This window comes from Leptodactylus fuscus, chromosome 11, assembly GCF_031893055.1.
Source record: "Leptodactylus fuscus isolate aLepFus1 chromosome 11, aLepFus1.hap2, whole genome shotgun sequence".
Classification (NCBI taxonomy): domain Eukaryota; kingdom Metazoa; phylum Chordata; class Amphibia; order Anura; family Leptodactylidae; genus Leptodactylus; species Leptodactylus fuscus.
In genome coordinates this window covers 82,659,342-82,672,519 of record NC_134275.1, presented here as the reverse complement: position 1 = coordinate 82,672,519, position 13,178 = coordinate 82,659,342, and the positions used below count along the sequence as shown (strand labels likewise).

The 13,178-nt window shown below is 41.3% G+C and overlaps 1 protein-coding gene across 1 annotated transcript; it reads left to right on the top strand.

Moving 5' to 3' along the window:
• Positions 1-1,901: 1,901 nt before the first annotated feature.
• Positions 1,902-2,843, top strand: LOC142185577 (olfactory receptor 6Q1-like). The gene has a single exon (XM_075261006.1). The coding sequence runs from the start codon at positions 1,902-1,904 to the stop codon at positions 2,841-2,843; it is 942 nt and encodes a 313-aa protein (XP_075117107.1).
• Positions 2,844-13,178: the final 10,335 nt, after the last annotated feature.

The following is a 13,178-nucleotide window of genomic DNA, read 5'->3' as shown; positions in this document are numbered from 1 at the left end:
AAGTGTCCAATCAGAGGTGGAGAATGTCACAGCTGCTCCGGCCTGACACCACCCACGTGTCGTTAGTGAGTGTAATTAACATACAAGACACCAAAACTAACTGCACTGATTACGGGAAGGGTGGGGGCTAGAGAAAATATTCCAACTGTGCCAGAATCAGTGGAGCGACACCTATTAACAGATACAAAGAACTCGTTTGTGGAGGTGATACAAAGTCCTCTTTGAATAATGAAAGCCCTGCCATGTCCATCTATTGCACAGATAAACCTCCAAGGTCAAAGGGCAGCATGTAATACTTCATTTTCCCTGTAGGGGCACTGCAGGCATATTGATAGAATGTATCAGAACAGTATTTACAACCCTCTTTTATACATCTCTATTACATCTCATGATTTATTGCATTCACACCATTTCTATAGGGACATAGCCATGTGCCGCACTAATTACAAAGCTTTTGGTGATAATCCACCCGGAGCGTTTCTCCAGGGTTTTAGGAGTCTATAAATACTAAGCGCTCGCTGTACTTTAGAGCACATCCGTGTACATTGTGCTGTCACTAAGGCTTATATCGTTTTATATCGTGTTATCCACTTACATCAGATTTACAATGTAACTAAAACTTTTGCACCGTGTACTTAGCAGTAGATCAGCTTAGTATAGGATATAGCTGAATATATTGGGGATTTTTATACCTGTGACGCAAACCTTCAGCGATCTCACAGATGACATGCTCGAGAAAGGCACAAGAACAAGGTGAGCATGCTGTGGTGCAAAATAATCAAACTACCAAAGGGAATGAGGGCTCAATTTTAGGTGTCCGGTCTCCACTTTGCAATTTTCCGTCTTTTGCCCGAGAAACTGGACAGGAGATGGAAACCCAGCAGTCAGTTTTCAATCCCATTCATTTGAATGGGTTTGCAAAGTGAGCGCCCGTGAGCGTCTTCAGGGCTCCGCGGTGAAACCGAGTTTTTTAACCGGACACAAAGTCGGACATGCAGGTTAAAAAACAAAACACGGGCGGACAGCGACTGCTGGGTTTCCATCTCCTGTCCAGTTTCTCAGGCAGAAGACGAAAACCCACAAAGCGGAGACCAGGCGCAGGTGTGAACCCACCCTAAAGCTTTAGTCCCGTAGATTTATTAGCTTTGGGCTCTAGGGGCCCCTTTCTCAACCATAAAATGAAGACCTATTCTATTCTTTCTCATATGTCATCCGGAAAACGCTATTAGAATGTTTTCTGTTTTGCAGCATTGTAAAACCTAAAACAAATTATATAAATCTGACACCCCCATAATCCCCATCATCGACCCCACCCATAGAGGACATCAGACGTATTATTTTGGCTGCACAGTGAACACTGCAAGAACTAAGCCTGTAAGAAAGTTGTGCAAACACATTTTTTCTCCAATTCCACCCCGTTCATTTTTTTTTTTTTGTTTTCTAGTATATCATACAGTCTATTCAATGGTGCTATTGCAAAGTACAATTTGTCCTGGAAAAATGAAGCCCTCATAGGTCTCTATGAACATAAAAAGTAAAAGTTATGGTTTTTGGAAAACGAAAACCGATGGGAAGGGGTAAAAGCAACATCCTGGGCAAAACCGATACCGCGAGGACAGTCTATATTGTTGATCTTTGCACCGCGCCCTCAGATCCTGTATTAGGCATCAGACGTGTTCCTTTAAGTCAATTACTATTAATATGCTATAAATCATCATGTGTCACTATGAAAATATAATATTATATATATCTTATATCTCCAGGTCAGACGTTACCCACATTGTACACCTCCGTACCAAGCAAAGCTCTCTAATAAAAATTATTTATTGCTATTTATTTTCAATTGCAATTTGGTTATTTGCAATAAACTGAATTTTCTGCAATTTGAAACTTTATTTATAATGCCCAATAAGACCACAGTAAGTACTTTCCTCCTTGCAGGATTTTCCAGCTGTTCTCATTGCCAAATAGCCATCTTCTCCTTCCTCCTTCTAATCTATGTCTTCACCGTCTTGGAGAATCTGGCAATTCTTGCACTGGTTTTACGAGACCCTAAACTTTGGAAACCAATGTACATTTTCCTGGGAAACCTTTCCTTCTTGGAGATTTGGTATATCAGCGCCACTCTGCCCAATGTTTTGACCAACATCATGACTGGAAATCGGGAGATTTCTTACGTTGGCTGTATCACGCAGCTTTTTATTTTCACCTTTTTGGGGGCCTCCGAATGTTTTCTTTTAGCCGCCATGGCCTATGACCGTTACGTTGCCATTTGTAATCCGCTACGATACGCTGTCACGATGCAGGATAAATATATCGTGTGTCTTCTTATTGTCTCCTGGCTAAGTGGCCTCTTCACTCCAGTCCTTCCCATCTTGTTCATGACACAACTCAACTTCTGCGGACCCAATGAAGTAGACCATTACTTTTGCGACGCTTCTCCTGTGTTGAAATTGGCTTGTGGAAATATCAAGCCGAAAGAAATTGTAGACTTGGTTGTATCGGCCTTTGTTCTTATCAGCTCGATGCTGGTCATCTTCATCTCCTACTTCTGCATATCGTGGACTGTTATTAAGATGCCTTCTTCTAAAGGCCGGTACAAGGCTTTTTCCACTTGTACGTCGCACTTGGTTGTTGTTTGCGTCTACTATGGAAGCATGAGCTTTACCTACATTCGGGTCAAGTCGGATTCTTCTGTTTCCACCAACAAGCTTGTATCTGTCTTATATTCTGTTATTACACCCATGCTTAACCCCATCATTTACACCCTTAGAAATAAGGACGTAGGGAAGGCATTACAAAACACCTTCAAGAAAGCAAAGACATCTAAGCTGAGGATGTAAGACCAGCCATGGATATAATGATGATTGATGATGTCCTCAACTATTTTAGGGTCCCACTGATGGTGCTGGCAAACAATTTGTTCTGAGTCCTCTATGGTTACTGTTATAACACAACATACTATCCTCTAAGTAAAATACATGTGGGGCAGAATATTTTCCAAAATATAATATTGTGGGAAATATGAACATTGTTGGCGCAGGTGGAGCATTTAAGCCATATGCCCTCTTTCTAAGAATCCACGTCCAATCTTTGTAACTAAATGTATCACATTGCACCAAGGATGAGCCATGTTTGCTACAATGTGTGTCGTTGTAACCACAATAGTAAATGGGGGTCTATAGATGAATGTTTTTGGGGGGTTTTGCATCGCCACTTTCTAAGACCTATGACTTTAGAACTGTCAACAGACTTGTGTACGGGTTTATTTCTTGCAGACAGACCTTACTTTTTATTGGTGCCATTTTTGGGAATGTAGACTTTTTGATCATTTCTTTTTCAGTGGCCGACAATCAACAAAGGGCAGTTCTGCCATTTTCTTTTCGCAACAATCATTGTGAGAGGAACATTACAACGTTACAGTTGGCCAGGCCTAATAAGGATTTATTGAAGACAGACCTGGGAGACTTTATTAAGCCCCTGGCTGTTATAGATAAATGTCATCGTGGTCGCAGGGGTGCCGATGCCTAATAGAGCCTTGAAATGGTATGGTCATTATTGACTATGGCATCTAAAGGGTTAAAGTATTGAGGTTTTCTGATCCCGGGAACTAGGAATAGATAACTGGCTGTGAGTACACACGTTACAGAAGACCTCCCCTTCTGTGGAAGCAAAGAAAGTCATTGCATTGGAATAAGACCCATTGGTGACCAATGTAGAAGGTCTATGGGTTGGTCACTAATGGGTCGGTACTGTACTACACGACATGGTACAAATTCAATAGAAAGCATCTGCAGGGTAAATCTGTATGCAGCTAGAATGGCAATATGCAAACAGCAGAATACATATCCACATATTCTGGATCAATAGAAACCAAAAGGATGCATTGACAGAATAAATATTCCAATAAGTAAACGTGTAATAAAAGTTCAACCTCAGATTCCAACATCAACCATAATACCTGGGACAGCATCGAAGGTAGTACTTAGGACAGATCGAATAAACAAGGATGTGTACACAGATACTAAGAGGAATCTTTAGTTATACATTGTAGCACCGATGTATCCGGCAACACTTTCCAATTCATAGGGTTCATATAAAACTGGACATCATAGAATAAATATGATAGGCTGATTATAACGGGTAGAAATATCAGAGAACATCAAAGACCTGAGATCAAACCTATAAACCAAACCGTGCACACGTTCAATTTGGGATATTCACGGACATGGACTCGCTTGGTGTTAGGGGATTCACCCAAAACGGCAAATATACAAACTCCCAGCTTTATTAATGTGGTGCATCTTTGGCACCCTGTGGCGCATCAATTTTGGGCTAAAATTTTTCAACCTTCTAGCCATGTTGGTGTGCATTCTCCCAAAAAGGAACATGGCTTAAATCTTCTAGAGGTTCACACATGTATACGTGGCACCTAAGGAGAAAGACGACAGCTAAAAGTTCTAAATATTAGATTTCCTCTTCATTCTTTAAACAATGACAAATGTGTCTCCTTTCGGGTCTGTCGTGTGTCATGTCTTCTATGTTTGTTCGGATTCCACCACATGATGAACCCTTAAAGACACTCGGTGGCTAAAGTGTTAAGACTCGGTCGCTTTTTTTCATATTTTCCAAAATTCCAACTTCATGGCCTCTTTATTTGTATGTCACCATATGACTTTTATTCTTTGTGCAGCCAATTGCACTTTCAGTTGCCTCCATTGTGGGGCACAGGTTGGATTGACATTTATTAACATTTCTGGGATTCCACGTGGAAATTTTTTCTTTTTGTCTCTGAGTGCAGTGCTGTAAGACTATATATTACCCTTGGTTCACATCTGTGTTTGGTAATCTGTTCCGGGAGTCTGTATGGGGACCCCCGAATTTACTACCTAATGCATTTGTCATTTGCATGTGTCATCTGTTTTGCATGAATTTTTGGCATTATTTTAGAATTATCTTTTTCACTGGATAAAACATTAAAATATGTAAATAATCCGTATCAACATGGTCAAGGACTAGGAGAATATGAGAGAATGCGCTTAACTGCACTTCTGTTTTGTAAAGGTCAAATAATAGACACATGTAAAAACCCAGGATCAGAAAAACATGGCTGCTTACAATCACAGAGCGACACAGTGCCAGATCTGAAGGGTTGCAATCTATCCATTAAAGGGCTTATCTGTGGATTTTGTTTCCAATTGGTCTTGATCGGGTTCTATTTCAGCGGAAATGTCAGAGACAAAATTAGGAGACAATTGGTTTTCCAGTACCAAGCCAAGGGTCAGCACCTAGGATGCCAAACTTGGTACAACCAATAGCAGGCACCTGGCCAAGGAGGAAGAGGGTTTAACTATGCCTTCTCAATAAGCTCAGAGAACTCCGGCACTGCAGAAGTTTCCCAGGTCAGCATGGTAACCTTAAAGCAATATAGTTGATATATATGTGACTTTTTTTTTTTTAAATTGAAGTGTAAATAAACTTTTTATAGTACAGGTGAAGGGAATGAACTTTACAATATACTTTATTACAGTCTGTCGCTGCTCTGTACACAAAGAGACCAATAAACCATTTAAAGTGTTTTTTATGGCCTATCCTTAGAATTAGCTGCTCATCTCCCATTACAGCCTTAAAGGGATTCTACCATTAAAGCAACTTTTTTTCCAATTACCACGTCGGGATAGCCTTAAGAAAGGCTATTCGTCTCCTACCTTTAGATGTGGTCTCCGTCCCGCCGTTCCTTATAAATACCGGTACTTACTGGTATGCTAATGAGGTCTCGGCAGCAATGGGGGCGTCCTTCTTCTTCATCTGCCTCCTCCCCTTGTTCTGTCGTCTTCTTTCTTCGTCATGTCTGATGCCTGCACAGTCGACTCTGACAGCAGAGACCCTGTTAGAGCCGACTGTGCATGCTCAGTAAGGTCCGTACAGCCCTCCGCGCGAGTGAACTCATCCAGGCGTCAGAGGGCTGTACGGACCTTACTGAGCATGCACAGTCAGCTCTAACAGGGTCTCTGCTGTCAGAGCCGACTGTGCAGGCGTCAGACATGACGAAGAAAGAAGACGACAGAACAAGGGGAGGAGGCAGATGAAGAAGAAGGACGCCCCCATTGCTGCCGAGACCTCATTAGCATACCAGTAAGCACCGGTATTTATAAGGAACGGCGCGACGGAGACCACATCTAAAGGTAGGAGACGAATAGCCTTTCTTAAGGCTATTCCAACGTGGTAATTAGAAAAAAAGTTGCTTTAATGGTAGAATCCCTTTAAGGAGCTGAGCAGCAGTATTGGTGCCTGGCCTTTATACGAAGAACTAAGTCCGCTTCTTCTGGCCCTTTGTATGGGCTTCGGGAAGTGGCCCTGTATAGCTCATTGGCCTGTTATTCCCGACCAATCAGAGGTTTATGGCCTACTTAAAATCCTAGACAAAGAATTTAAGAGGAAACACAAAAAGTTCTACCAATTTTCTAAGATAGTGTAATCTTTGTGATACTAATGACTCCATGTTTAGATGATTGCTTCTATCTCAGGGCTTTGGTCTCTGTAGTCACAGTTTCCTCTGAGACACTTCTCGAAATAACCTTAGTGTAATAAATAGCCGGAGAGAGATTGTTGTGTGCTCCTGACACTGGCAGATGAGGTAACACTTTCTCATGTACTCTATTACCATAGTCTATTGTTAGGTTAATACTATACTATGTATCAGGTATGTTACTGGTTTCTATTTCTTGTCAGCTCCTGAACAATGGCATGACTTCTCTCAAAATTTTTTTCTTTCGGAATTTCATATGTGTTTACTAAACCTATTTGGTGACCAGATTTCCAAAAAATCATAGAACCCTACAGTCATTGACAAGCCAATAAAGTCATAAATCAAACCTTAACCCTTTAACTCCGCTTTATTCCATTGTCTCTCCGTATCATCCAATGACCTGAGTGTCCGAGTGTTTTAGGCTGTAATTGCTAATTTTGGTGATTTTTTTCTGTAATATTTCTTGCTATTTTATTGTTATTCTTATGACAAATGTGGCAAACAAAGCTCAGCAAACCTGTAGCAAGGGATAGACGTGGGAACGAAACAGAAGCTGTTACGGAGTGTTTTTTCCAGGCGAGACGTTCAGACTGCTGCAATAGCGGAAGGTTTATCTCATCTCATATCTTTCCTTCTATTTCTACCTTTGCAACCATTTTCTTTATTGATTTAATGTATCTAAATTGAAACTGAAGCAACAGATCTTAATGTCAAATGTTCTATAATATATACAAAATGTGACTCGACCCCCGTTTAGGTCCATCCTACAACCAGATCTCCATCCTATTTGTCCACTACGTAATAATGTAATTTACATTTGATACATGATATCAGGCGAAGACATCCCTGACCTGCTCCGCTCTCCGCCCTGGTCCACCTATGTTTAAAGGAAGTAGCTGGCGAGGAACAGAACTGGTCATGTAGCGCAAAATGCCAAAGTTACATCACATTGTCACCCGTCTACACCAGAAAATGAACATATAGGGGCTGATAAATTGGATTTATTCCTTTGGTAATGTCTATGCAGAATTGATTTCTTTGGTGTAAAGTAACTCCACACTGACTCCTTTACCTCTTCAGCCCATCATCTAACCAGCTCTTTATCTCTCCACCAGACGCCATCACTAGGGTTGAGGCTTGAGATTTCTGGATCGTTTTCCAGCCGATCGCGATCATCAAATTTGCTCGATCGCTCAACCCTATTGGCCAGTAGCCAAGCATTGTGGGCACTAACGTGAGACCTCGATCCCAACTAAAAAGATCAGGATCGGAATTCCAATCACAATCGTGAAATTTACTCAATCAGCGATCAGAATACGATCTTTTTCGATCCTGATCGCTCAACCCTAGCCATCACTGGTGCAAAGTTATTAAGATTCTTTAGACCTTAGTTCTTGCTTTACAGCCCCACAATGAAACAGAAAATATTACCTGTATTACAAAATATAATTGCTTTCTTTCAAACACAGCGCCACACCTGTCCACATGGCACATTTGTTATTGAAGTTCAATACATTTACCTTATTAGAGCTCAGCTGAAATACCAGACACGACCCATGGATAGTTGTGGCACTGATTTTGAGACAAAGTAGTCAAATCCCATCAATATTTGCTTCAAATGATGATCCAGCCCCTATAGATATAGCCCTGATCTCAACATCATCCAGTCTGTCTGGGATCACATGAAGAGACAGACGGATTGGATGAAGCAACATTCACAGAAGATCTGGGCTTAGTTCTCCAAGATGGCGGCGGGAACAATCTCCCGGCCCAGTGCTGCCAAAAACTGTCTGCAAGACCGAGAAGAACTGATGGAAAGCAAAGGGCAAAGGCCACACCAAATATTGATGGGATTTTTAGGATTTGTGGTTATTTCAGCAAGGTGTTTATGGGCAATTATTATTGTGTTGCATCATGTCTCCTCAGCAGGCCATAAGATGGAAGCAAAAAATCAAACTTGGATGGATTTTTTCATCATGAAAGGTATTAGTGACTTGCCTCAGCTGCAGACTCCCATCTTCTTCTTGGTTTTGTCCATTTATCTCGCTATTCTTAGTGGAAATTCAGCCATTTTACTGCTAATCTGCAATGACCACCAACTGCAGACTCCGATGTATTACTTCTTGTCTCACCTTTCCATCATGGACATCTGTTATAGCACGGTCACCATGCATAAGACACTGGCCGTGTACATATCGGGGGATAGACGTGTCCCGTTCTCAGCCTGTATCGCACAGATGTATTTTTATGTAGCTCTTCTGTGCTGCGAGTTTGTGCTCTTGACTGCAATGAGTTATGATCGGTACGTTGCGGTGTGCAACCCTCTACGTTATGTCATGATCATGAATGGTAAAGTCTGTTCTTTGCTGACCTCAGTTTGTTGGGTCCTTGGTTTTTCCGAGGTTGCCCCATCCATCTATATTATTTACGAAATCCATTGCTTTAGATCCAATGAAATCGACCACTTCTTCTGTGATCTTCTGGTCATCATGAAGCTGTTTTGCTACAAGGCGTCCAAGATGGAGCACTTGATTTACATAGAGTCGATCTTCGTTGGTTTCTTGCCCTTCATGCTCACCTTGACTTCTTACTTCTTCATCATCAGGACCATTCTTCAGATCCACTCCAGCACTGGCAGACGTAAATCATTCTACACATGTTCTTCTCATATCGGTGTCGTTTCGCTCCTATATGTCTCCATATTCTGTGTTTATATGAGACCAACATCGTCATTCACTTTAGAGTCAGACAAGTTCTTTACTCTGTTCTATACGGCATTAACCCCTATGCTAAACCCTTTGATCTACAGCCTGAAAAACAAAGATGTGAAAATGGCCATCCAGCGCCTGATGAACAATAAAAAAATATGACTTTGATCTTGTGGACACTTTATTCTTCACATTAAACTGCTTAAAGTATTTGTCATTTGTTGCAGATGTTTCTAAGTTATATTTGCTTTATCATTCCAAGTATGTCTATTATAGGGGGACCCAAGAGTGGAGGAGAAAGCTTGGGTTGGCCATCCTCCTTCCAACTTGGACTATCCCATGCTCCATTCCAACTGGTGTCTCTATAGCTAATTGTCCTGAGTTGGTGGGACAACTTATAGTTCCTGGACCCAAGTGCAAAACCTGTAACCTCACCCAACCAACCATCTGTCATTCACAATATAAGACTGGTGTCTTCAAATGTGGTCAAGAAAGGTTGAAGAACTTCTATTGCTACACCATTAAAGCGACACCCCAAGACCTTATTGTCACTCTGTCATTCTTTCCACATGGGTTGAACAATCAGTTTATTCAGTAGGTGATGGGTTGGTGATGGTGATCACTTTTTGTTATGAAAAATGTTCTTCCTTCATAATTTTCAACACCTTGTGGTCTTAAACTAGTCTTCTTAGCCCATAAAGTTATGGCTATTTTCTGGAGTTTGAACGTCGGGGACCCACGCAGATCCCAAGTGTGAAGGGGCTGCAGCGCTGACTCAAACCTCTCTACAGTCTGGGAGGGTGGGTGGGTGAAAGCAGGCAAAAGAGAGTCTGTCACCAGGGTGAGACGTATTCATCCAACAATCACCTGAATATAACATCTTAGTCCCAAAGAAAATCCATGCCGCAGTTGCTGAGAGTCATTCATTTCACAATATGCAAATTCAGTAATCAGGCACCAAGGGCAGCTCCGATGGTCAAAACTGCTACGCCCCACACTGCTCTGATATACCCTCCTCTCTTCCTCCTTCTTTAAGTAACAGGGTCATGGCGCTAAGCTGATGCAGCATCAAAATCAGAAATAAGGATGGGGCTATAGAGAGAAGTAGAACTGTGGTAGAACTGTGGTAGAACGGGGGAAGGAGAGATTTTAATACTTACTAGGTCTTTTTAAAAAAAAATGTAACTTTATTGTTCAGTCCCCTTGAGTACTTTGAACAAAGGCAAAACTTAATAGAAATTTAGCCCTACTAAGCCTGGGAGCCTCTTAAACTTATAGCAAGCTAATGTTTGCAATCTTGCTTGCCCCTAAGGCTAAGGCCCCACAGGCTGGAAATACCGCTCTAAACCGCAGTGGGAACAACTGCGGCGTGAACGCATTGCAGTTCTTCCAACAGAAAGTTCACGGAGGTTTCCTCCACGGACTTTCTGTTACCATTATATCTACGGGAAAGCCTCCAGCATTTCCTTAGATATAATTAACATGCTGCAATTTCTAAAATCGCACCAGTTTTCGCAGGCGAATCGCTGTGTTTCCGGCCTTAACAGAAATTGGTCAGTCAGATGTAGTGGTTACATGTGCCCATGGCATCTGAGAGGTTAATTGTTTGCATTTGGATTTGATAATGGATATCTGCTATGGGAAACATACAATAAGTAAAAAAAAAAAAAAAAATCTATTCTAAGTTCTAAGATTTACTGAAAAATGTGCCAGATTTATCACAGTCACTGATGCTAGAAAATAGATTTGGCATATCTGTCTAGCCTTAGTTTAGTTAGCATACTTTGAACCAGAATTTTACAACACAATTTTGTCACAATTTTTGGAGCCTTGTGACACACTTAAGCCACACCCCTTTTCTTAGAAACCACAACCACACCCACTTGTCTTAGAAGTCAAAATTATTTAGTCTAAACTAGATGCACACAGATTATACCAGTGTCTCAGCAGGGATGTACGTCACTCCACTAAGTGTGTGGTGCTCTCAGCCAGGTTCCACCCCATAGTAATATCACACATAAGCTCAGCACTAGGATTGGACGATCTGGATTGGAAAAGATCAGATTCCGATCAGCGATTGAGTAAATTTCACGATCGGAATTCCGACCTGATCTTTTCCAGTGGGATCGAGATCAGAGGTTATCTCAAGATCGGCTCAACCCTAAAAGTGACTTTTCCCATAGAGAAGCACTGACTAGAGTTGAGTGATCGGGATTGGGAAAGATCGGATTCTGATCGGAGATCGAGCAAATTTCACGATCGAGATCGGCTTGAAAATGATCGGAAATCGTATTTTAAAATCGATCTTGTGTAGATAGATATTTAATTGTGAGATTTATCGATAGATAGGTAACCATCCAAATAAAAAAAGAAGTGTAATGGTTCAATCCATAAATTCAGACATTCACCAGACACTACAAATAAACAATGAATACGGATTGCGTCTTATTAGATGTATGAACAAAGTATCCATAAAAGTGTGACAAAATATTAGACAATGAGGTAGGAGTTATATGCAATGAAACTGCTGAATTACATAGTTGATTGTGGATACAAGCAGGACATCTGGTGATCTATATGGAATATATTCTTGGTGGAGTAAAAAGTCTACTGGTCAAGACAAGAAAAGTATAAAATCAAGGCCAAGGCGTTGCCGGACTACAACATAATTATAATCCAGTTACAGAATCATGATGTAAACTGGAACCAGGAATGAGCCAGATCGGTAAACCATCTGCTGGAATCAAGGAAGTGAAAAGCCGCGGGTCGAGCTGAGTAATGGACGTCTAATGGTCTTCTGCCTGTCTGCGGGGAAACCAGACCGGTTATCCTTATTTCCCCAAGGACAGGCAGAAGACGCACACGGACAGTAGATTTCCGTCTCTTGTCCAGGTTTGCGGGGCAGAAGATGGAAAGCAGCCAGATTGGCTAATCCGGAGACCGGGCGCAGATGTGAACCCAACCTTACCCTGTTTCAAACAACCACAGAACTCATTAAGACTGATATTGGATCCAACATTAAGATGATTTCTACATACACCAAAACAAGGCGTTTTACTTGTCTCAGTTGCCTTCAGTGCAATAACGTACTGAAAGGGGACTGTGCGTGCCATCCTCTAAGCGACACTGGATTTCCATCGGAGAGTATTATACTTGTGATATATAACTTCTTGTATATTTCATTAAATGTCCATGCGGTCTCGTCTATCTTGGTAAAATGACCCAACATATCGCAAATTGAACAGTGACTGCAAGAAACTCCCATTGCCCTTACACTTCCATTGTTATGATGTCTTAATAGAGAGTCACATTCGATCTACCGGGGTCAAGTCAAAACTAGGGTTGAGCAATCGGGATCGGAAAAGATCGGATTCCGATCGGCGATCGAGTAAATTTTACGATCCCGATCTTTTCCAGTGGGATCGAGGTCGGAGGTTATCTCAAGATCGGCTCAACCCTAAAAGTGACTTTTCCCATAGAGAAGCCTTGACTTGGGTTGAGCGATCGGGATTGGAAAAGATCGGATTCCAATTGGCGATTGAGCAAATTTCATGATCGCGATAGAAATTATCGGAAATCGGATTTTAAAATCGATCCTGAAATCTCAACCCTAGCCAAAACCACAATAGTAAATTTGGGCCAAAACGCAGAATTTTTAGAACACTAAAGTTAACATTAAAGATAGTTTAACCCCATTAAATATATTTCACCTTATACTTTAGAATTTTGTGTGTTATATTTTAAGTTTTCCTACAATTTTGCCTATAACTTTCCAGTTTTCCTCTGACAATACCGTACCTTCAGAGTCCACATGGAGCAGATCTCCAGAGTTATAAAAACCTATAAAAATCTAATTTTATTCTATGCATAACATTAGGCCAAAAATACGGCGCTGTGATCAGGTGTTTTCCATGGAGAGAGTCTTCTTTCCAGCTCTTCAA

What these genes read in the sequence shown, in the direction of transcription:
- LOC142185577 (XM_075261006.1), top strand. Translation starts at nt 1,902, where the DNA reads ATGCCCAATAAGACCACAGTAAGTACTTTCCTCCTTGCAGGATTTTCC.